The sequence below is a fragment of the Eublepharis macularius genome, chromosome 13 (genome assembly GCF_028583425.1).
Source record: "Eublepharis macularius isolate TG4126 chromosome 13, MPM_Emac_v1.0, whole genome shotgun sequence".
In the NCBI taxonomy this organism is placed as follows: Eukaryota; Metazoa; Chordata; class Lepidosauria; order Squamata; family Eublepharidae; genus Eublepharis; species Eublepharis macularius.
The window spans coordinates 34,954,467-34,979,694 of NC_072802.1; the positions used below are offsets into that span (position 1 = coordinate 34,954,467).

Here is a 25,228-nt window from a genome sequence, read left to right on the forward strand (position 1 = left end):
TTTTACATGCATCTTGCAGGTTGCTGCTAGCCCAAGCCCAGACTCTCTCTTGGACTACTACGATGGGCAGCCAATGGCAAGCCACAAGGGCAACAGCAAGACAGTCAGCACGGAAGCACTTATGACAGTCTTCCACCCTCAGGATATGGAGAATTTGGACTCTAAAATGGTAAGGACAAAAAGCAGCGGAAATAGATGTCATTAGGAGAGTCCAAAAATATCTGCGGCATTCAGCCGTTTCCTGGTGGGGTTTTAGGGGGGCAGGTTTTGTGGATTTTCTGCATTTTCCCATATACAGTTGCTGCTTTATTTTCAAATCTGCAATTTTACATACTTTTTGTGTGTTTGTTTTTTAAGAAGGAAGCCAAAGTTTTTTGTAACCCTATACTGAGTGCATTTCTGTTCTGTTGTAGCCCGTGTAGCTTTTAACAGTATTATTAAAGTAAAGTAAGTTTGATAAGGAAGCTGCTGTGTTTCACATAGCAAGTTTCTGCTGTTCTTCCAATGTTCCAGGATAAACTACATAATCAGTAATAACAATATTCGATTTATATACATCCCTTCAGGACAACTTAATGCCCATTCAGAGCGGTTTACAAAGTATGTTGTTGTTATCTCTACAACAAGAGAGATTGGTGGGGCTGAGAGAGCTCCTAACAGCTGGGGCTGAGAGAGCTCCTGAAAGCTGTGACTAGAAAATTTATGTATGTAAACAAGAAATCTATATATTTGAGAGCTAGTTTGGTGTAGTGGTTAAGAGCGGCAGGACTCTAATCTGGAGAGCTGGGTTTGATCCCCCACTCCTCCACTTGAAGCCAGCTGAGTGACCTTGGGTCAGTCACAGCTCTCTCAAAGCTCTCTGAGTCCCACCCACCTCACAGGGTGTTTTGGGGATAGTAATAACATACGTTGTAAACCACTCTGAGTGGGCGTTAAGTTGTCCTGAAGGGCAGTATATAAATTGAATGTTGTTGTTGTGGAGGCAGCCATTTTACTGGTATTTGGTGATCCTTTGTTGTTAAATCATACCCTGGAAATCCTGTTGGTCCTTAAGGTGCTTACTGTACTCAAATCTTGCTCTATTAACAAAAAAGGATCACCAAATACCAGTAAAATGGCTGCCTCCAGACTGTTATTAGTGTCAGTATATAAAAACAAATATATAGATTGGTTGTTTACATACATAAATCTTCTAGTCCATATTTTATGTGGTCACAAAAGCTGCAGTTCTGGGGTCTCCCCACTTTCAACTAGTAGAGGTTGCCTCAGATTTTAAACCCCACTTTGCTGATTTGACCACTATTGCCATCTTGTCTGAGCTGATTTCTGCAATATACTTAAGAGGCTTCTTGATACTTTGTTCTGCCAGCTAAAAGAAAAAATGAAAGAGCAGTCGTGGAATATCCTTTTCATAGAATGTGGCCGAGGTGTAAGTACATTTCGGACAAGGAAGACCCGAGACCTGATTGTCAGAGGGATCCCAGAGGTGTTGAGAGGAGAACTCTGGCTGCTCTTCTCAGGTACCTAATGGCTGTGTAACACAGAGACTGGTTTGTTTTGGAGATGTCTTTCCCTGGAGGCTCTCCTACCTATTGGCTGAGTTGCTGTGATGCTACTGAATGTTCACTAGCATTCAAACAAGGATTCCAAGGACCACAAAAAGTATTCTGTGAACTTTGGAGACCTTTAGACTCGTTTCTTGAACAGCATTCCCCTTCCCAGTTATGTGTGCCTAATTTTGAACCTGTTTCCCAGTTATGTGTAACCTCATTTTGAAACACAGAAATGCTTCATGACCAGTTTGTGATGTCACAGGGACTTCTGTTCAGAGGAAGAGAAAAGTCAGACGTTTCCCAGGACTAATACAAAATATTCTCTGCAACTCTTTGAATCTAATGAGAGCAGCCGACTTGGCGCTAATTTACATACGATGTTTGTTGAATGGAGGTTGTTTGAAATTATCATGGGCCATTGTAGGGAAATCAGAATCTGTTTCTGGCACTCTTTTGTTTGTTGAACATGCTGTGTAGATTGGCTAAGAGCCTGAGAAGTTTGACAATCAGGCCCAATTCTCATGCATGGAATCGAATACAGTGCAGAGTGTGCACACATGTGTGCATTGCAAGGAAACAAAGCGAATATCCTCTTGTGTTCTCTAACAGTGTGCACTAAACACGTTGGCAGGCGCTGTGAATGACATGGCTACCAACCCTGGTTATTATACTGAGCTGGTCGAGAAATCCATGGGAACGTGTACGTTGGCGACAGATGAAATTGAACGGGATCTGTGTCGCTCCTTGCCTGAACACCCGGCCTTCCAAAGCGACACTGGCATTTCTGCCCTGAGGAGGGTGCTCACAGCCTACGCCTACAGGAATCCCAAGATCGGATATTGTCAGGTATGCGGTTGAACGTTTGTATAACATCAGTTTATCACACTGTGCCTGGACAGTTGCATATAATTGTGGCAATATTGCAATATGATACACAGCTATGCCAATTCTTGGGGGGTTTCTTTTTCCTTCACAACTCTGAGGGCTGGTACTCACATGTGTGTGTTCATCCCTTGGTAAATGCAACATACAGTGAGGATCTGCGTGTGTGAATGGTGCACCACAGATGGAATTCTCAGATTTGGAATTCTCGCATCATCTCTGTCATCAACAGAATTGCAGAAAACAAAGACACCAAGATTGCAAAATAATGAACAGGGTGAAAAAGGTTTTTCCTTGGCACCTGAAACCTAACAGGCTGAGTGACAAGTGAACAGTTGTGGCAAGGGTATTCCACAGCCAAGTTACTGCCACAGAGAACGCCCTGCTTCTGGTTGCTATCCACATTATTTAAGAAGGACCTCTGACATTTGCTGTAACTGCTGGGCCGGTTCATATGAGGGTGGAGTAGATTCACATACTCATTTATCTGTAATCAAGTGCAGAGAAATCTTAGTGATGTACACGCAAGTGCGAACAAGGCCAGAATGACACCCCTGTCTACTGTTTAATGTTTACCATCTGTTGCTAATACTGACTTACCATGGTTGATCATTGATAGGCAATGAATATTTTGACTTCGGTGCTGCTGCTTTACTCCAAAGAAGAGGAAGCATTCTGGCTTTTGGTTGCTGTGTGCGAAAGAATGTTACCTGATTATTTCAACCGCCGAATCATTGGTACTGTTTTGCTTATTGATTGATTGATTGATTGATTGATTGATTGATTGATCTGTCACTGTCTTTCCAAAGCGTTCAGAGTAGCTAACAAATCTAGGGACAATTTAATATACTACAGAAAACAAGCCAGTGAAAAGTGTCTCTGCACATCTGCCAAATAGCAATGCAGTTTCAACTGACTTCAGGAGCAAAAATGCTCTCTGAAATTAATTTTCGCAAGCCCTTCTCAAAGTCTTGGTACCCGTCCTCCTGCAGGCCATCCCAGAACAGATATTGGCCTTAAACAAAAGAAGGATTAATCAACAGGGAACCCTGGACAAATCTAAGAAACCTCAACAGATTCTGTTGCAGGAGAGGGGATTTTTAAAATATATGAAGGACTTTCGAAGTCAAAGCCAGCACCTTGCACTGAGCCTGGAAATCAACCATTATCCAGTGTAGTATGTGCATACCAACAAGCAGCGGCCAGTTTGCACTAACTGGGGCTTCTGGATTTTCTCTCGATGTAGCTTGTGTTACACTAGTCGATTGAGATTAATGGTGTTATAGATCAATACTGTCAAGTTAGTTAATTTTTAAAGGCAAGATAGCTTTTTAACCAAATATAATGGTAATGAGACATGTTCTTCTACCTCCTGGATTTGATTCTTAAGGAGACCTGCACAATCAAGAAGCACACCTGGGCTTTTTTAACCTGCTTGGACAAAGAAAACTGCACTTAAAACTCTTGGAAACTGGAAGATCAGTTTCCATTAAGAACATCGGCCTTTTCAACCAACATCACGTCCATCTTGTATGGGTTCAACCCACCCACCCCCAATCCATGTGACGATTGTACCCAATGTCGGTGTCGTCAGCCTATTCTTGATACCCATCTCAGAGCTTTGGGTGATCTCATTAAGTGGCCCAACATAGAATTTAAACAAAAGGAAGAAGCTCTGAGGAGCACCATATTTCAGAGGCCAGGTAGTTGATTCTATGTCTCTGATGGACCTGAGCCTTATTTGTACAATAATCTTATTTAGTGACCCAAAAGGTAGCAAAGAGTGGAAGGTGCAGTCAGGATAGTTGCCAGTAATTGATTTCCAAATGCTCAAGTCATCCTGGGAATACAGATGCAAGACAAAACTATTTAGAATGGTGCTCTATTGACTACATGCTTAAGGGTTGGTTCACACAAATCCTGTGTATACAGTCAGGGAGGGGCATAAAACTGTGCATGCCAGATAATGAGGGCGGGAAGAGTATGTGCTTGATTTGTGTCATCTTCCCTCCTTGCATCAACCTTTGCTAAAATTAGGCATGTGTGCCTTATGATGGTGGTGGCCACCTACCTCCACTGTACATTCTGGGTCCCCTGGGCAGTGAGGGCATGAAGTAGCCCTTGGTCAGACTGGTTTTACCACCATGCATATAATCCAAAAAAATAACAGCTGTAGATTATGCTATATATTTTAATATCCCTGTTTTATATGTACAAAACCTAATTTTGGTGCAGGCAAGTTGTCCTACTATTTCTCCTTTATCTCTTGTAAAAGTGGTGTTTGTTGCTAACAGTGCAATCCTAAGAACACTTTCCTGGGAGGTAGCGGCATTAACTAAAAATGGGACTTAATTCTGAGTAGACCGGTTCAGACTTGCTCCCTAACCTAGCACTACTTTTGGTCACGTTACAGTGGCTTAAGATAGATTGATCTCTTCTTCCGCTTGGTTTAACTGTCTTTTAAGGAGTGGTTGATGCCTGGTAAACTTGGCCTTGGGAAGATTCTCAGAAACCTTTTCAATGTATATTTATGGGAGATTTCTCATTAAGCATGTAATAGCTCATTAACTAAGCAGGCATACTCTTGGCTATTAAACAGTGGCGGGGGAGGCGGGGCTCAGTCTGCACTGCTGTGTGTCTACTCGCTTCTGCAGCTGACATTTCTGAGCTCCTTTGGGAAGAGCAGCCTGTAAAGGCTTCTGGAAGAATCTGAAATGAAACAAATGCCCTCTCCTTTCTGCCGTTTTTCAAACCCCTGGTCCAGTATGTGAAAGGCTGCTCAGAGGCATGTTTAAGAAAGTGATGCCAGTCTGTGTAAAGTAGTCTGGTGGATTCCCCACCCCACCCCATCCCGTACACCTTTGCAATGTTCAGGTTCCTCTGTCTCCCCCTCCCCACAGGTGCCTTGGTCGACCAAGGGGTGTTTGAGGAGCTCATCAGGGATCACCTGCCCCAGCTGACGGAGCACATGACAGACATGACCTTCTTCTCATCGGTCTCCCTTTCCTGGTTCCTCACTCTGTTCATCAGCGTGCTGCCCATCGAGAGCGCCGTCAACGTGGTCGACTGTTTCTTCTACGATGGGATAAAGGCCATCTTGCAGCTGGGCCTGGCGGTGCTGGACTACAACATGGACAGGCTGCTGACCTGTAAGGATGATGCAGAGGCCGTGATGGTTCTCAGCAGGTACTGGGGGGCGTTTTATAAGCCAAGGCATTTAGCTAAATACTGTGAGAGTCATGTGGAGTGGGCTCTTGATTTGGGGACAATGTGCTCAGAATGTAGGGCTGCCAGCTCCCTGGTGGGGGCAGGGGATCCCCCGCTCCCAGTCTCTGCTTCCCGTCGTCACTCACCTGGCTAGCAGGAAGGAAAGGCCCAGGAGGCAAAAAACCTCCAGGACCAGCACACAGCAGGCATGCTCATGCCAGGCATGATGCCAGGCACTGCACCTGCCAGGAGTGTGCGCAAGGAGAGCAACCCCGGTAAGTGCCAGGTATCTCCCCCTCCACTGGGAGGGTAAGGGGACCTGACAATCCTATCAGAATAGCCCCTTTAAAAAATTTTTAAAACATTTCTCGCCCATCTTTTAGTAGTAAAAAAAATAGGAAGTCTCGTTAAAAGAGGGGTCGGAACTCAAAACCAGCAAACTCCAACACGTGAAAACATAAGCCAAAATAGATGTTTTGTAGTTCAACAGCAAATAATTATTGATTGATATAGAGAAATGACATGCAGTCTCTCCAAAGGCCTCATTGAGGTGTCTCACAAGTAAAAACAAAACCGTTAAAATGACACAAATTATCAGTATTTTTAAAAAAGCCATTAAAAACATGCTGTGGGCATTAAAAGAGCAGTAAACAACCATTCATTGGCCTAAAAAAGAAATCGGTAGATCAGTCCTCAGGCTGGAAGCAGTCCATGAAACATCTAAAAAAAGGGGAAACCTCTTAATTAAAAGCCTGAGAGCTCTTCAAATAAATTTTTTTCTTTAAAAAAAAGCCCTCTCCTGTGTGTACCTGTGCGGTCCCTTCAGCTTCTGCATGGGGTAAGCTCCTTGGCATGCAACGTACACTTTATTTTAAGGAACTGGAGAGGAAAAGGGCCTTTGGGGAAGAGACTCGATACTGAGAGAGCTTTCTGCAAAATGGGTATAAATCTTTTCAAGTTCTGTTGCATATTCCAAGTTCTCTGCTTTAATCATATACAATCATATTCTCTGTAAACCCCTTGAGGGCAGAGACCTTTGTGTTCTAACTGTGAAACCTTGTAAAAGTGCCATGCCACATTCCCCAGGAGCACTTTTAGAAGTCAATAAACCTTGATGCTTTGGGTTAGAATTTTGGTTGTTTCCTCATCCCAAGACCTAAAAGGCAAACGGTGTTGCCAACAACTCACTTCTTATCCCCACACATGCACAGTATGCTGGGATAAGAAGTGGGGCGGGGGGAATGGTTTGCCTCCCCACCGCCTCCTTGGAACCTCCAGAGGCCCAGAAAGGCTAAGCATGGCTGCAGAAAGGCCCAGCACCATGGCGCAAGGCCTTCCTGCTGCCAGGGCTTCTGGAGGCCTAGGAAGGACTCGCGGCAGTAGGAAGACATGGCGCTGCAGCTCCGGGCCTTCCTGCCACCTTGGGGTGAGTGCAGCCCAGCCCAGTGGCCCCGCTGTGGCACAGCGAAGCCTGCCACTCAGCTGGGCAGCAAGAAGGTGGGCAAACCACCTCTTTCTCCCTGCCCAGCTGATCCGCGGGCAAGGGAGGCAGTAGCGGACCCTGCCCGCCCACCTGCCATTCAGCTTGGCAGAACGAAGGTAGGCGAACCCGCTTTCTCCCTGCCCAGCTGATCCGCGGGCAAGGGTGGTGGTGGCAGCGGCTCCCTGCTAAAGCCCATTGTATTAAATCACAAAGGGATCTAGTACCAGAGTAAAAATATTTCTCTATGATGCTGACAGCCAAGTCATTACTTCCATGGCTCCCACTTTCTCATGTGTTTTCTTCAATCTAGGTTTTTTGACAGCATCACCAACAAGGACAGTCCGCTGCCTCCAGCGGTGCAGCAGGCTTCTGGGACCAGCGAAGCAAAGAGCCAGCACCCCAGAGTGGACATCACTGACCTCATCCGTGAGTCAAATGAGGTGGGTCTGTCTTTCCGTTGTGCTTCCCTGCTTGTGGGCTGCACCTTGTACAAGCCACCGTGGCTTGACTGCTTCCTGTTCTCCTCCTAGAAATATGGCGACATTTGCTTTGAGGAGGTAGAGAGCATGCGCCACCGGAACCGGTTGTACGTCATCCAGACCCTGGAAGCCACAACCAAGCAAAATGTGGTGAGTGGAGTTCTGGAGTTCAAGCCTCCCTGAACATTCTGCCTCTTTAGGTTTTCGGGGGATGAGGGGAAAAGACAGGAGCTGAACAGGGGTTTATGTTCTAGAAAAAAGGCATTCTGCACATGCTCAGAGGCATGCATTACTTTACACAGGCAAGTTTCAGCAAGGTAGTTTGCACTCAGAGATTGAAACCAGAAACCACCCTGAGTGAAACTGGGCATTCATTTTTCTGTTCTTGCCCTCCCCGCACCTGGCCCTACCTACTTGTGAAGCAAACTGTCCACTGCAAGCAGAAGATCCAACCTTTGAATCATGGCACTTGTTCCTGTGCACATTAACCAGAAAGAGAGACAGTGATGCGACTGAGCCCAGGAGAGGGAATTGGGCTAGGAAGGGTTTAGCAGGCAGCTGCAGAGCCTTTCGCAGCTCCCCTTCCTTCCCAGACAGTCAAGTTGAAAAACGTCGCTCCTTTCTCCCTTGTTTATCTATAACCAAACAGGCCATAGTGTCGTTACTTAATGAAGAGAGTTTGGAAATGGGGCATCACACATTTCTGTCAAACTCTCTCCCCATAGCTGTGGGCCTGAAAGTTTGAGCCCCTGTTGCTCAGCAGCAGAAATGGATTCAAACCTGCCCTGCCAGTAGTCCTAAATGAAATGGGAGTATCCGCCTCAGTGCTACTTGAGACCTAAGCTTGCCAAAGCAGAAACAAAAATAAGTGGGCTAGATTATAACTGGGCTGTGGCTCTCGTTGTGGTCTGTTTACAGCTGCGTGTTGTCTCTCAGGATGTGAAAATCAGTCCCAGTGACCTGGAAGATCTGTATGAGTTATTTAAGGTAACACTTCGCTACTATTTCGTGCCTTTGTTTTGTAAGTGCCCTGTTTTCAGTGAGCAGACCTGCTGCGTCTTGCTTTCAGTAAAATATGGGAGATTTCATCGATGAGAAGACTTCTAAAATAGCTGACTCCCTGATGTCTGTTTTTTCTGCGTTAGTGATTTGAGAGCCCTCTGAAACAGGCACATTCACACACTTGGCCCTTCCCAACGTGTGCCTTTTGCTGTGGAAAAGATCTCTGTAGCCAAGAACTTCTTTTTCAAGCAGTCACTCTCACTGGAACTTCATATGTGTCAACTTGGATGTCAGTTCAGTGATGATATTTCCAGTTGGCCTGTGCAGGAGGACCCAGGAATACGGTTGAGTCGAGCTGAGCAGCACCCAGTTCTTCCTGTTTCCAGTGGCTGGCCGTGTTGAATACTGATTGGCTGGTGTTTGTGAGAGTCAGAGAAACCCCCCAAGTTCTAAAAAGAAATTGATTGGCTTCTTTGAGAAAGAAAAGCTGCCAGAGAAGCTGTTGCGTGGATAAGCATGCAGGGTGCCTAGAAGAAAACCCTTAACGTTCTGGAATTAGTCAGGTCTGTGTGGTGGTGGATGAGCAAAGGTGCAGAGCAGGGAAAGACGTCTCCTGGAGAGGGATGTACATTGTCCTGCAGCTTTAGCTTTGCGCAAGAGCCTAGGAGTGACTCCTCTCTCTTCTCTCCCTCCCCCTCTCTCTGCTCTCCTGTATCTGCCTTTCTTTCTCCTTTGCGGGAGGGAGGGTCCTAACTCTTCACTTCCTTTTTGCAGAAGGAACACTTTTTCTCTTGCTACTGGAACATGAACGGCCCGGCCCTGAAGCACCATGACCCCAGCCTACCCTACTTGGACCAGTATCGCATTGACTGCCAACAGTTCCGCCTCCTCCACCATCTCCTGAGCCCCTGGGCCCGTTGTGCAAACAATGACTCCCTCGCCCTTTGGACATTCCGGTTGCTGGACGAAAATTTAGATGGCCTTATAAACTTTAAAGAATTTGCCTGCATTCTTGGTACATACTTTACAATCGCCATTCCTCAGCCTCTTATTTACCAACCCCAGCTCCTGTCAATGGGGGATGGGTGGCGAGGAAGAGAGGGGCCTATTACAGGGAGACACGAAGGCTTCTTGGTTCTCAGTGCAGTGAGAGAACCTCACCTGGAAGTATATGACAGTTCTTTGGTACCATGTGACCTGCTCTAGCCAGTTGCTGTTGAGGGGCTTCTGTATAGGCTAGCTTCCTGCCCCTTGCAGTTCGTAGCATTTTGGCACAAAGCTTGCTGTTTGTGTGCCTCCAAAGCTTTGAGCTGGTTGAACGGAACACAGTGAATAATCTTCCTCTTTCTCACTCTTCTCCTCCCCTCCCCATTAGATGCTATGTATTATGGAAGTTTTACCCATAAGCTCAAGCTTCTCTTCAAGCTCCACATACCTCCTGGTGAGTCGGTTTGGGATGTCCTGTCCTGCAGGGTTGTCCAGCTTCCCCATCTCCCAATGTTCTTGAAATGTGTGGGTCATGAAAACGTTAAGTTGCCTTTTGCATGTTTTCCTGCTGCGTTAATCGAAACGCAAATGTGAGAGCTGGGAGTGATCTGTTAAGGGCTTCTGGTAAAAAATTAAATGTCTTGATAAGCATCGTGGCTCTGAATGAAGGTGGAACTTTTTCTTGAGAGCCTTTGACGAGAGGTATTCATTGCCCCTGCTGCTTCTCTCTTTGTGCCTGGATTTCCTTCTTCCATATGGGGTTTTTAGCTGGGTTCCCCCCCCCCCCACCACCTGTTGGTTGCATTTTAATTGGTAACTTTTAATTTTTTGTTTGACTCTTGTTGGCCATCTTGCAGATCTTACAAAACAAAGACAAGAAAGGGATTTTATTTTAAAGAATAAATTAACTTGCCCAATAGGATTGTTCTGAGGAGAAAGTTTGGGTGGGGTAGGCACAGCAGGAATTTTGTGCCCAGTATTTTGTAACAGTTTGGTAATTTAAAAAGTACTGCTGTTGGCTTGTGTTGTGTTGGATGATAATAATTGTGGTTCTATAGCATCTTCTGCTGTGTTTTTTATTTTTGCAGCTTTCACTGAAGTGGAGTCCCTAAGCCCTTCCAAAGGTGCTCAGCTCTCGAAAGAAGAGTTGATCCACTTCAGTCTGTTAAAGGGTAAGTTGTGCAGTGTGCTCTGCTTGCCAAACTGCCCATTTCGGCTGGGAGAAGAGCAGGCACCTCTAGGGGCAAGGCCAAGAAATACATTTTGGTCCTGTTTTCTGAGAGGCAAAGGAGACGGAATCCTGGCTGCTCCTGCTTTTGGACAGAGCGCAGAAGTGGTTAGGAGAGCCAACATAGGGTGGTGGTTAGTGGTTGTCTGTCTAAGACAAGGAAGTGAGGCCTGGGTTCAAATCTCTTGTTCCACCTTCAGTCTCAATAAGTGATCTTGGGCCGGTGACACACTGGGTCTGACCTGCCCCACAGAGTTGTGATGACGATGAAATGGAGGCGGCAGGAGTCACAGGCACGTCTTTGGAAGAAATGGAGGGTAAAAACATGGTGGAGGGAGAAAACCAGAGGCTTCCACTGCAAGATATCAAGAACCAAGGTGGCCCGAGGCCCGAGGTTATTGAAGGAGAGGAGGAAAAACAAGCCCATGTCATTCTGGTTGGCTCCTGCATTCGGCACGCTTGTGAAGCTTATCACGGTAGCTGTTCAAAAGAGGCAAATCAAGGAAAATTGTGCAGTTTTCTTCCTCCCCTGTGTGTATGGGGTGCTATTTTTATAAAAATTATCCCAAACTAGTAATGAACTGTGACTTTTAAAAAAGAAAAAAAAGATGCAGCATATCCTTCCTAGCCTGATAGATTCTAGACATTGTATTCATTAGCCAGCCCAGGATGAGGGGGAATGTGAAGTTTTGAGTACATGCCTCATGCCTTTGAAAAGTGTCGCCTGTGAGAATGCCACTGCAAACAAAACAGGCTGTGTTAGGGGGATTGGGTCCTCTTGGAACTTGAGGGCCTCGGTGCTTCATCTGGCTTTTTTGTGGGAGGGGATGACTTTTGGTATGAAGCAAGCATAGCTGACTGACTGGCCTCCATGCATCAAGGCTGGGATAAAAGAAAAGTTCAGTTGCTTTGGTGTCTTGTGAAAGATGCTGTCAGAACTACAGGGTTGTAATTTTTTTTTCTATTCTGTTTCTCCACCCCAGTTTCCTCACCTGGGGACAGTGAGGATGACGATGCTTTGAAGAGGAGCCCAGACAAAGGTAGCTAATCTGGATTCAGGATTAGAGAATGTCGTTTGTATGTACACTGATAGATTGCGGAGATACTGAGGGCATAGGGTAGAGCACATGTATTTCATGCAGAAGGTCCCAGATTCAGTCCTGACATCTCCGGTTCAAGGATCTCAGGCGTTGGGAAGGACCTTTATCTGTCTGAGATGAACCAAGATTTGACCTTGTGTGATGAACCACCACGAACTTTAGGCTGGTTTGTTTGGTGCGTTTTTTTGATTCGTCACTGCAGACAGCCTGGCGCCAATCAATCAGTTTTCTAGGCAATAGGGGATGGATTTCCTGCAGACCTTCTGCTGACCTGGAAGTGGCCTTCTGCTGGCCCGGAAGTGACGGTTTGCTGACCTGGATGTGACGTTTTCACGAACCAAATGAAAAGGTTTTTGAACTGGGGCAGGTTCATGAAAGTTCGTGGTTCGTGAAATATGACGAACCACATGGTTTGGTTTTTTTCTGGTTCGTGCCCTGGTTTTATTTCACTCCCTGACCTTTTCTTGCACCTGGATATGAAGCCTGGTTGGTCAGATATCCAAAGGATTTCCACTGATCTAGAAATGCAGAAGGCAGTCAGACATTCCATGCTGAAAGCCTCCATGGCTATTCTGAATGCAGAAATTTGACCTGGATTTTGTTTAGCCCACCTGATCCTTTTGCCAGGACTTGATTTCTGTTGTACGTATGTAGGAAGTAGAACAGACACACCCAGCGTTGACCAAGCAGGTGCATCCTTTCAAAAGGGGTGATTCCAGTTTGAGGAGGAGGGCTCAGATAGGCATTTGCTCTGAATTTGGTTCACTCTCCTTCCAAACAGGGAAAGGAAAACTTGACATCCAGGCTTATTTGAAGCAATGGCAAGATGAACTCCTTAAAAAAGAAGAAAATGTTAAGGATTTGCCACGAATGAATCAGGTAAAAGCTTCCTGTGCTAGAACTTGTGGTGGAGTTCAGTTGGGGTCTTTTGGGGAGGTGTTCTTAATGCAACAACAATAATAATAACATTCAATTTATATACAGCCCTTCAGGACAACTTAATGCCACACTCAGAGCGGTTTACAAAGTTTGTTATTATTATCCTCACAACAATCACCCTGTGAGGTGGGTGGGGCTGAGAGAGCTCTGGAAAAGACTGACTGACCCAATGTCACCCAGTTGGTTTCAAGCAGAGAAGTAGGGAATCAAACACAGTTCTCCAGAATAGAGTCCTTCCGCACTTAACCAGTACACAGAGCTGGCTTTCGATGGTGAGATCTGAGACATCACATAGAAACTGATGTTGTGATGAGGTTGAACCTGGATTGTTGTGGGCTCACATGTTCCTTCCTTGCTCCCTCCCTCACGGAATGCAGTTGAAGAGTTCCTACTTTGGGGAAGACCTTGATTTAATCAGATAATTTGGAATTGTATGGAAATGTCCTTGATATTGATTGTACTAATCTCACACTATGTAATCTGCCTTGAGTCTCAGTGAGTAAGGCAGGCTATTAATTAATTGATTGGTTGGTTGGTTGATTGATTAATAAATAAATAAATAAAATTTATTTCCCAGTGTTTGGGTTTCTATACCATGGTTTAGTCCAGATGTAGAATCCACATTTACTGGCAAAGAAACTGTTCAGTATTGGCTTCACACAAAGACAATATGAGGTCTCAACTAACTTTAGTGGAGACCGAAAGATGAGGTTATAACTAGAGAGCAACAACAAGATTTTCAGGATAAGTTTTCAAGAGTCAGAGTGCCCTTCAGATACCTGGAAATCTTGTTGGTCTTTAAGGTGTTACCAGGTGTTAAGGTGATGGAGCAGCATGGCTACCCTCCTGAAAGTATCTCTTCAAGGGTGCATCACGCGATTTACAGAACTGTTCCATATACCACAGAAACAAACTGCAATTCGTTGAAGGGCTTGCATTCATACTTCATGACAAACTGGAGTTACACTGAGGACTTTTGAAAGCAGGAGGTCTTGAATGGCTCTCTGCACACCAGGGGAGAAAATAATACGGGGAAGGAGGAGGAAGTGCATGAGACCAACAATAATCCAGGTGCCTGCATGTCACAAACAGACTTCTGTTTGCTTGTCTGATGTCTGAATGCAGCAACATCCAATTAATGCAACAGATTGTTTGAAAAGTGACAGCATTAGAAGCTGTCTCTGAATTATGTTCACATGATCAAAAAACAAGCTGCTTAAAAGAGTCCCTTCTGCTCTTCTCTCCCTCCCCTCCTCCCTGCCTCTTCCTAGTCCCAATTCATTCAGTTTTCAAAGACTTTGTATAACTTGTTCCATGGGGATCCAGAAGAGGAGCTGCTCTACCGTGCTATCGCCACTGTGACCAGTCTCTTGCTGAAGATGGAAGAGGTTGGCAGGAAACTCCACAGCCCCCTGGGGCTGCCCAAAAGAACGGCCCCTTCCACAGCTAGTGTCGGCGCAGAAAATGGCAATGAGCCACCAGAGATGAGTCCAACCCAACAGACTGATGGTGCAATTCCTCCCATCCCCAGCAAAGACGGCGAATGGTCGTTTGCTTTCGAACAGATACTGGCTTCTTTACTCAACGAACCTGCTCTAGTGAGATTTTTCGAGAAACCAGTCGATGTCAGAGCCTTGTTAGAAAACGCAAAAGCTGCTCAGTTAAAAGCGAGAGCGCGGGTATAGCACTTAATGTGGGGTATGTCTCTCTCCTATTTTACTTAGAACAGAGGGACTCAGGGCTTGGCGTTGTGTGTGAGCTCAATGTATTGAGTTTGTTGGGAGCTTAGGGGTCAAGGATTTAGCTCGATCCCACATGTGCCTAGGGTGTTTTGTGTCTTTCTTTTTTTGCAAAGTTAAGTAAATATAGCTTGAAGCACAAGCACACCTGACCATTGCATACCCAAGCACCCAGGAGACAGACACCATGTTAGGAGAGAGTGTATGTTGACTTGGAGGAAGGTCCACAGAAGGTGCCTTCCCAGCATGTTCCCAAGCCACTCTGATGAATGTAATGTCTGCTGCGTTCCCTTAAAAGTTTACTGGCATCCACTTGTTCTATTGTAAGGTTGGTTGCTTTTCAAGAGTCTCACTTCGTAAACTTTTTAATATAGGCTTGCTTAATGCTTTGGCAGAGAGAGCTTTGATGGTCATGGTAAACATGTTTCTGTTAGTGGGGCTGAGTACTTATTCCGTCTCTCTTTAAAATTGTGTCTGTTAAAGACAAGTTTAGGAAGGTTGCAGATTGAGGCTTGGAACTCTGATAAATGCCTCCCTCCATCTGTGGCATTACTTCTGACCCTGGATAGTTCTTTGGGGAGGATGGCAGTTGTGGTTGGGGTTATTGGGTCGGGGGGGGGCACAATTTGGCCTGTGTCTATCTGAGCAATTTAGCCTTGCTTACCCTCTTCGGGTAACCTGAGTCGGTGCCATTGTGACTACTTTGACATCCATGACTTCTCAAATCACTCAGGTAAAGAATGGATGAAGGACAAGGAGGAGGCAGTCCCTTTATACATGAACATCACCTGGCCTCTAAGGCAGCCAACACTGGCTGGAGAGGGAGCCCTGACATCCAGGCCACCCTGTTGCTCCTTCCATACTGGATGGGGGAAGCTAAAGCTGGATTTTTGATGTTCAGCTGCCCCCAGCTGTTTTTGGAGCCCTTGCATGGGTCTATATGACACGGGTGTCTGCGGATGCAAACGGAAGGTTTTCTAAAGATTGTTTAAAGGAACAGTGACGCCGCTAGGGAGAATTGCTTCCTGCTGGTGTCTGTAACTCCTTCACCTGTTTTTTCTAGCAACATTGAACCCAGTGCCTGGTCCTTGGCAAATTGTAAAGGACTTTCTAGAACCTTCATGTTCTGATTTTAGAGGTTCGTTTTTGTTCATGTGGCTAAAGAAATGCCCTCTCACTTAGATTTATATTTAACTTGCTGGACAGTCAGAATAAACTTAGGTGTTCCTGGGAGGCTTTTCCCAAACAAGTAGAGCTAGTTGTATTTCCTTCAGTTTATCAAGTCATCCTAACTTGATGGCGGAGGAAACATTGCTTACAGGAGAAGTGGGAAATGCAAATCTTGCTCCAGATAATCTCATAAGCACATACTGGTTGGAGTATTTTATTTTAGTGCTTGAGATACTTGGCAAGTTCAGCACACTGTATTTATTAAAATGACTCTGGTTTGCAAAATTTGCAAAAATCTGATCTGAAATGTTTGAGAGTGCCTTGGTAGCGTCTATACATGCCAGTCAATTTTTTTTTTATCAGGTATATGGGAATTCTGTACTGGTGTTGCGTAAGGACAGTCTTCTTTGCAGAATTGCCAGCATCTGTATACAATATGTTTATTGTACTTTAACCAATGGGAGAAGGTCCTTAAAATCACTGTTTATACAATGCAGTTTGTTTTCCTCCTAGCAAGGGAAATAAACAGACTTGACTTATGCAGAGCCTTGTCTAGCAACATGGCCAGTGATAACATGTAAAAAGTGAATACTTGCCAGCACTAGGGGTTTCCTGGCAAGCCAAGGAAGTTGCCACCGTTTGTGGAACAGAGCAAGAGGGTCCAGTCCTGTATAGCAGACAAGCTTGTAGTTGCTTGCAGGATGGAATGAGGAAATAAGCCCAGCCAGGCCTTCCTCTTCTACTTACTAGATTTTGATCAATAAAACTACGCTCTGCACAAGGTTTTTAAACGGGGCGGCTTGTTTTGCAACCAGATTGCAGTTTCAGAAGTTATTTTGTGTTGCAAAGAGGTCAGCAGGGAATGCTGCGAATGAGCACTGGAAGGCATAAGTTACCTTTTAAAAATGGAACAAAGGCTGGCTGCCTTTTTAATTTTGTTTTGCACTGGGAAAGCGGGCCTTTAGGCTACTTCCTAGCTGCGCAGCTCATCATCCGTGTTCTGCGTGAGTGTGGTTTGGCAGTTGGGAGGAGATGTTGCCTAAGAAATTCAGGGTGTGACCCTGTCTACCTCTTTATCTTCTTGATTTCCCTAAACCTCAAGGATGAGCAAGCTGAAGCTGGAACTTTCTCCGCTTCCTTAATGTTCTCCTGGACTTTTCCAATTAGTTTTTCAGTCCAAGGTGGGGAATACGTAATGCAAAGCCACACTCCAGCTTACAAACCAACTTCCTCGGTCTTCTTTTAATGCTCCTGTATGAGTTCTGCCTGCTCTACTGTCCTATGGACAGTATATCAGGTGTTCGCTGGGCCTTGTATTAATTTACTCAAATCCAATTGTTTTCTAAGGCTAACTGCAATGAGGTATTGAGGTGTTGATCGAGGTCTTTCAGGAAGCCCCAGAAGCCCTAATCCAACCCATGCACTTCGTAGCAATTGCTGTGAGTTTGCTTCTGGCTGCCCTTACAAGAAGCATTATATCAGGGAGGTGTTCTACGCAGGGTTTCCGGTCCCTTAGTCAAAAGAAAACTAGTATTTAGGCTTAGATGGGAGTCGGTTGGAACTAATTAAGTCTCTCCTTATGGGGGTGGGGAGAGATCTACCTTACCAGGGAGCAGAGCCTTAGAACCCTTCAAGGAATGGAGTAAAAATGATGTTCTGTGAAAGCCTTCTCCCTCTTTTCTTCTTCACCAGTTTTAGAAACCAAGTGCTTGTAAATTCCTCAACATTCGTTATTTTAGGGGAGGCAGGAAGCCTCCATTTCTGTGCTTTGGATTGCCAGTGGTTTTTGTTGCTTGTTTTATGCCTGCTGTTTTTAAGTGGTCATAGCAAATACGGTGACAGGATACTGACCCTGGGCTAGTTTCCCCCTCTGCAATCCCTGAAGCATCTTCTTTGCAGCCAAAGGCCACATTCACGTAGCCAAGGGGCAGAGGGGCACAGGGAAGGTTTGGACCTGCAATTACTAAGCTATAAAAAAATAAGGTCATCCGGGCACATAAACTAGCAGAGGGTGGGCAGTAAGATGGATGATTATTTATTGATTATCACAAGTTAAAGGAGTTGGTTGAGCATAAAATTTTCAGATGTAGAATCCTTTAAAGCGCTTTCTCAAATTCCAGGAAAGTGTTGTGAACAGAAGTTTAGGAAATCATTCTGTGAATATATATGCAATTATTTCCCCCGCCCCCGCCGAATTGTGGCAAGTGATGTCCTTGCTACAAAGCTTGCCTGTTGTATGGGAAGGAGAACCAGATGGGCATGGGAGCTCTTTTGGGTAACATCTGGCCCCTACAGAGGGTAGGGGGGAAACTAGTCAGGTGACTCATTTATATGATGAAAACTCACATTTCTATTGCCTATTGCCGCAATTTGTTGCTCTTGCAGTTAGCAATGCCTCACAAGGTTTGGAATTTCTATGATACAGCTTGCCAGTATGGCTGCTGTAGCTTCTTAGGGAAAACAAACAGACATTTATTTTCCTCCTTGGACGTCCCTCATACAATCATCTGATGAAACATATATATGTGTATATACACAATTGTTCTTTTGGATTTAGGAGAAGTGCATAAATGGTTTATTATGGTACAATTTCCAGAGAAACCTGATTATTTTCTCCTTTTTGCTACAAAGGATATTTCTGTGCTGGCACTTGGTCTTTTGAGACGATGCTCTGTATACAGCAAATGCACTGTATGTTGAACTCTAGGTGATCAATAAACTCTTGGGGGACGAATCGGACACCATGTGCCTTTCATCATTCATCAGGAAATGCCTGCAGTGGAGTTTGCAATGGTGCTTAAGGGATTTAAAATAGAAGCTTTTGGCCAGCTTTTGGGAGGAAAGAGATGCTAGCCCTGAAGTTGCCAACCAGATTCTGCCTTTGCACCCACCTGGAAGTGCCCCTTTGGTGCTCAGGGCCTGTCCATGTACCAGATATTATTTTGAAAGCCAGCAACCCAACCAGGCACATGTTCACCATCACATCACATGCAAATAAGCCCAGCCTTGCCTGGCTTTTTAAGCCGTAATGTATTTTGAATGGGTGTGACATATGGCACTATGATTTTTGAAAAAGTCAGATTCCCAGACAAAAAAGGTTGATGATTTCAACAGTGGGGAAAATAAAGGGAAAAGAGAATGGAAAATGAAGTATGAAGAATTGTGGCATAGATACCTGAAAATGCTGTTCTGTCTCAGGGAACACAGCTCACTGGTAGAGCCCGGGCTTTTCCTCTGGAAGGCCCCAGATTCAGCCCCCAGAGTTTCCAGGTAAAAGGGAGCAGGTACTGAGAAAAGAGCCATCCCTGCTTGAGCCCCTGGAGAGCTGCTGCCAATCAGAAAAGGCAGTAACAATTTTCTGGGCCAAGGATCTGCCTTGGTATAGGCAGCTTCAGGTACTTGTTTCAGGCAGGGATGAGGAGGCATCGGAATATCCCAAATGCTTTATCAAAACAAGTGTGTGTGTGTGTGTGTGTGGAAAGATTCGATGTAGGAGTTTTTATGGGCATTTTATGGCTGTTGTGTTTACTGAGAGTACGCTGAAATGGGGTGCAAATGGTGTTATGGGAATCCTAACCAGTCTTCATTCCCGAGTACCATCACATCTGATCCCACAACTCCTCTCAGGGTTTTTGAGGCATTTGGGCACAACCAAGAATGGCGGGGGGGGGGGGGGGAGGACAGCAGCCATGGGGTCTGATTTCTTAGAAGTACAGTTTTATTTTTCTTTCCAAAATAATATGTACAATCTTTTAAAGCATATGGAGACATGCTGGCTCTTATCCAACAGAGCTTCAGAGGGTGTAAGTTATTCCAGACAAGGATTTACACATTTTTGTCCCCATAAGACACTTCCTTTCCCCTTCCCTGCCTGTTTTACAAAATACTTTTATGAATAGGAACATTTATAAATTTTATCTATATTTGACATCATATAAAATAAACTAAATATTCAATTCTAAGCCTTTGTTTGCTTTTTTTCCTTTTTACATAGTTAATATGTCACAATATATACAACTTAGGTTAGGCTGCACTTGTCAAGCCAACCTGGCTAGATCCACCAGCCTTTTAGCTTATAGATGTACAAAAATGCATTTTAAAAGTGCAAGACTTGGAAAGGTGCCTGTGTTCTCCAAAGTCTGGAATTGTGTTGACAAAACTAGGACAGACCAACGTTTCTGTAGCTTTCCTGCAATTTAATCAGACCCTGTGAGGTTTGACAGGGAAGCGCTGAGCCTGCTGTAGATGAGAAACGGCAGAGTTTATAGCGGCTTCCTCTAACAAGAACCTTTCACCAGCAGAATCCCCTCTCACATTCCTTAGGCCACTTAATTGGAAAATTACACCCCCCCCCTCTAAAAAAGCCCTCACAAATTCTAGTTAATACACATGTAAATAATACAAAATTACCCTGAATGGCATTACATTATCTTTTGGAAATTTTTGAGGCAGACCCCCCCCCCAAGCCCCAACTCTGCACTAACTCAGACAATTGTCGAAGTATGGAATGATGTTAAACCTGAGGGAAGGGTCTCTGATCTTGGCAGGATCCCCATTGTGAGTGTCAGGCCAGAGGGACCCAGCGGTTCTAGTTTCAGAAAAAAATGGAAAATGAAATTTGAAAATAGGTTTCCCCTCCATTGAAAGGACTGAACCAATACCAGCCAGTGACTTCAGTGGGCAGTAGTGTATGTGAGACTTTATGAAGGATAAAGTTTAATAATAAAGTGCATGGTTTTAGAAAGGCCAATAAATAAAATATACATAGCAAGATTTTTCAAAAGGGTTATTTAAAAATACGATTTTTGGACTTGACTCCTCTTTCCTCCTCTGCCTCAGGCACATGTGGCTGCCATCATAAGGACCTGACTTTGTAGCCCCATCCGGCAAAGCATAAGCGGCTTGTGAGGGAGGACCAGCCTGTGCTTAATTCATATAATAAAGGTGATTGCTGACACAAATCAAGCAGCAAGAGAAAGCAAAAACACAACTATCCTGCTAGCTTTGCCCTTTTGGGCTAGAACATCAGGAAATCAGCCTCAGAGAGGCCAAGGTTGGTTAAATTTAACTTCAGCACCAACCCTGGTGCCAACCAAGTGGTTGGTTATGTTTTACACAGGCCATTTCTGAAATTAATTTTACTACTCCCTTACAATTTTTCGCTTATTTCTTGTGGGTTATTAATAGAGATGGGCACGAACTGAAATACGAACCAAAATTAAGCACGAACTAGGCCGGTTCATGGTTCGCGAACCATGGTTCGTCAGATCCCATTTCTGATGAACCGCCACAAACTTTTAGGCTGGTTCACTTTTTGGTTCATCACTGCAGACAGCCTGGTGCCAGTCAATCAGTTTCCTAGACAACAGGGGGATGGACTTCCTGTAGACCGTCTGCTTAACCAGAAGTGACCTTCTGCTGGCCCAGAAGTGATGATTTTCTGCCCTGGGTGTGACATTTTCACGAACCAAACAAACCAGTTCGTGAACCAGGACAGGTTCGTGGTTCGTGAAATTTGATGAACCACGAACCACATGGTTTGGGTTTTTTCCGGTTCGTTCCCATCTCTAGTTATTAAGAGTTGGGGAGAGGTGATATTATGTTTCACTGAAAACGTATGGTACAGAGGAGCTCAATGGCCTCTTAAAAGACATGAAAAATTGGAGGGACAGGGGAGAACAAGGCTGTGCGTCTGTTTGAAAGAATGTCTGCCAAGTCCCAAGTTCCCTGCTCATACTTAGCCCTTCTTTGCTAAAGCAGGACTGAAATAGTCTACAGTGGCTGAGGCCATCCCTTTGCCGCATGCTGAAGGTGTTACTGCTGATGCCAGATTGCTACGGAGGCTTGGCTGCGGAAGGGGCAGAAGAGAAATGCCAACTGGCCAGTGAGGGTATGCTTTGAGGAGGAAATGATGCCTCCCTTTCCCCAGTCATAATCGCAGGTGCAGCCTGAGCAGAGGTGGACACTATTAAATGCTAGAGCTGAAGTTCTCCTGCCCGTGCATCTTATTCACAGGGAAGACTTCAGTAACTGTTAATAGGACAAAATAGTGAGCTAATTGTGAGAGGAAAACGAACTCTTTTCAGCCTCATTCGGTGGCCTTTTCCACTCCAAAACCCACTGCTGTCCACCTCTGTGGACTGAAGGATGGTGCGATGGATTATTCGCTCCATCCTCTGTAGCAATAGGGTATGAACCACAGTGTTCAGCTGGGTGGGTGGCGAGAATGGCATTATATCATGCGCCTGTGAAATCCTTTTCTAACACAGTTTAATGGTGCCTTCCTTAGGCCATACATTACCTAACAGAGCAAACTGCTCCCTACAAAGCTAGTCACCTTGATGCTGTGTTAACCCTTTCCCTCCTGAATATCAAAGGGTTACAGCGCTTTGCTGTGTGGAGCTGAACACAATAGCATTTTATTAATAAGGTGCCTAATGCCCTCAACGATCCTAACACACCTGTAAAAACAACACATTTCTACACTCCTGGAAATGTTATTCTTTTAAACAGGAGTTTTGGCCATGCTATAACAACTCAGTCAGCTATGAAATAGCAGAATTAGTTCCATGTTGATTGTGACAAACACCTCCTCCGCGTTGCTCTCATTTATCTTGATGGAGGAAGCCTAAGAAACCAGGTGCTTTTCTGCTTTGAATTGGATAGTCCGCAAGAGAATCAATGTAAAAGGAGCCTGGTCCGTTCTTCCTCCAATGGTCCTGATGTGGAAATAACGCAGCTCATTCAGCTTGCCTCTACCCCTTTCTTAATGCCAGAGTTATGGCTTTGCCTTGTACCAGACAGCACCACAAGGCAAATTGTCCTTACGTTCTCATCAGTGGGAAGCAGGAGGAAAGCTAGCTCACTGCCATCTCTCTACAACAATGAATCAGGCCACTGGTCCACTGAGCTCAGCATCACCTATTCTGACTGGAAATGGCTCTCCAGGACTTTACCAACACCTCCAATCAGAGAACGGGAGATCCTGAGGGGCTGAACTAGGGGCATTCTATTTACAGAACCGGGGCCACCACTAAGGACTACAGCCACTTCCCTTCTAAGCAGCTGAGGAAATTCATTTGCGTACTAACACATACTACACACAGTTGCATCAGTAGTTTAGAAAATACTGGCAAATAAGGTTGAGAAGCAGGCCTCTGTACACAGTGACTGATCTGCTACCACCTGAGAATTGTCGACACCTACAAATGCATTTGAATGATCATAGCCATGCTTTTTATCATCTGGATCTACTCTGACATCAGGACTGGGGAAACAGAGAAACCAAAAACAGGGTTTCTAACGTTTTTTTCCTAACAACTAACAAAGGATGGAGTAAATTCTGTATATCAGCTGGGCCCTTCAATGCAACTTGTCTTTTCTTTTTAAAGTTGCCTTCTGAGCCTGGTGTCTAAAAATGTGCAAGTCCAGCACAGATACATTTTAAAAAAACAAAATGCCCCTAATATTTATAAGTATTATTTTCCTTTGGAAACACACATAACAGTAGGGGACGCTTTGGTATACACACCCACTGAGGAATACACTTTTTTAAAAAAAAAATTCATAAATATAAACACAGTTAAAGTGACAAATTACAAAAATACAATTTATTGCTAACACTACTGACTTTTCTGTAACATCATCAGAGGTGTCCTCATTAAGTAGGAATGTCCACTTTTTGCCGAATTCTACCACAAAGTAGCAAAACCACAAAGTTTGCCTTTTGTCTTTGGGTGTAAAGCTAAGCTACCTCCCCACAGAAAGGTTTGTTGGGGGTGGGGTGGGAGAGAATAAAAAGATTCTGTTCCTCCACCTTGTGAAAAATATATTTGGCTAAAACGGGGAGTAGAAACAGATTTTTTTTAATCTGACCTTTTGAAACAAAAAAAAAGAAACCTTAGTACAGTGAAAGGAGCTGGTGAAAAGAAAGAGTAAGAAATTCAGGCAAAAATGGTGTCATACACAGTAGCAGCATTAACCCAGTTGCCGAAAACAAAGGATAGGATTGGGGTACTGGAAACCCTGCAGAAGTGGTAGGGAAAGAGGCTTGGATCCTGTGGGAGATTTCCACTAACAGAAGGAATTTTTTGCTAACAGTATTTTCTTGCCTCCCCTTGCTGCTGCATTCCAACATGGTCCCCGAAATGCTGTTCCTGCAGGGGCCAAGGGACCCCCCCCACCTCTCAGAGACTGTCTGGGTGGGGGAGGATTTGAAGGTCAGAAGCAGGAGAGGGGAATGGGGGAAATTCCCTGACTTTTCTGTTAGTGGCAATTCACTGGAGGATCCATGTGTGAACTACTCTACCCAAATGAATTGTTTGGGGTTTTTCTTACACGCACACTCTAAAATATAAAAAAATTTAAACAGTTGCCTGCTGATAGTTATATAATTTCTGTGTTCCCAGTGCTTCACAGTGAATTTCAGCAATTTTTTTTTAAAGGTGCATGTCCAAGCAGTCTTCTCTGCAATCACATCAGCACATAAACCCGACTTATCAAAAATAACACCCACCAGCTAGAAATCCACCTGCTGTATTCTTTATAAATATATAACACATATATATTTATATATCTGGCTTTACACAAGTGGTTCCATTAAGGAGTCTTCTCTCCTGAAATTATTTTCCTTACTTGGGCAAATCAAGTGGTGTTTTTTTTTCCCCCTTAGGAAGCGGAGAATCAGGTCTGCTTAGGACCCTGCCCTGGCAAATTAGAGCTTCCATACACAACTTTGCTTTCTGCCTCTGTTTGCTTTTGTAAAAACTCTTCTTCCGTTCTCACCATCCACCCACAGGATGTATAGCACCCGTGTTCCAGCAGTACGCCATTTAAACAATTACCAACACCAGACTTCACTTGGGTCCTGTTTTGCTGAAACAGTGCAGCTGGGTGGTTAAAACAAAACAACACTGAACACATTTGAAACACTGGTTGAGCAAGAGCTCCCACTGCTGTACTCAGTTCCTGCCAAGCCATTATCTGCCTTGGCCACCGTCCATCTTGTGTGCACCTCACTCTCCAGGAGTATAGGGAAGGCATCTGCTCTCCTCCACTTGCCCTCCATCCCTTCACCCTCTGCTCAGCACGGCCAGTGCTCCTCTTGAGCGTGCTCCTACCACTGCTGTCTTCCCAGCCCTTAGCCTCAAGGCATTTGCATTTCAGACAGGTCTTGCAAGCCACAAGGCTGGCCTTGCAGGTGGTGGTTCTGTGGCTGTGGGTGGTGGAAATAACCCAATGTGGCATTCTGCTGTGGCAGATGAGAGGGCTGGAATATGCGCTGGTTTTGGCCTGCCTGGACTGTATCAGTAGCACCTTGCATCTGCAGAAGAATTGAGAGGTTAGTTTTGGAAGTGAGCATCGACAGTCCTCCCATGTACCTCTATCACTGTACCTCCCTGGACTAGAAGGTGACTCCTGGTATAGAAGGCAGTCTTGAAGAATGAATAAACCACCTTA

General features: G+C 44.8%; 2 protein-coding genes across 3 annotated transcripts in view; one reads left to right on the forward strand and one right to left on the reverse strand.

Annotated features, from left to right (window-relative positions):
* Positions 1–18,508, forward strand: part of TBC1D8B (TBC1 domain family member 8B) — a 35,878-nt gene extending 17,370 nt beyond the window's left edge. Inside the window, exons 8-21 of one of the 2 annotated variants that reach the window (XM_054996225.1) lie at positions 20–169; positions 1,370–1,520; positions 2,185–2,399; positions 3,055–3,172; positions 5,336–5,621; positions 7,436–7,565; positions 7,656–7,754; positions 8,523–8,591; positions 9,381–9,621; positions 9,982–10,047; positions 10,682–10,765; positions 11,805–11,861; positions 12,703–12,800; positions 14,132–18,508. In XM_054996225.1, coding sequence (XP_054852200.1) covers positions 20–169; positions 1,370–1,520; positions 2,185–2,399; positions 3,055–3,172; positions 5,336–5,621; positions 7,436–7,565; positions 7,656–7,754; positions 8,523–8,591; positions 9,381–9,621; positions 9,982–10,047; positions 10,682–10,765; positions 11,805–11,861; positions 12,703–12,800; positions 14,132–14,545 — 2,178 coding nt within the window. In that variant the 3' untranslated portion in view covers positions 14,546–18,508. Of the gene's footprint in view, positions 1–19; positions 170–1,369; positions 1,521–2,184; positions 2,400–3,054; positions 3,173–5,335; positions 5,622–7,435; positions 7,566–7,655; positions 7,755–8,522; positions 8,592–9,380; positions 9,622–9,981; positions 10,048–10,681; positions 10,766–11,804; positions 11,862–12,702; positions 12,801–14,131 lie in introns of those variants that run through there. The other variant, XR_008598102.1, reaches the window with a different exon arrangement.
* A 929-nt stretch (positions 18,509–19,437) lies between these two features.
* The window catches only part of PASD1 (PAS domain containing repressor 1), a 59,420-nt gene continuing 53,629 nt past the window's right edge, over positions 19,438–25,228 (reverse strand). Inside the window, exon 21 of the mRNA XM_054996226.1 lies at positions 19,438–25,091. Within this exon, the coding sequence (XP_054852201.1) occupies positions 24,915–25,091 (177 nt within the window). The 3' untranslated portion in view covers positions 19,438–24,914. The remainder of the gene's footprint in view (positions 25,092–25,228) is intronic.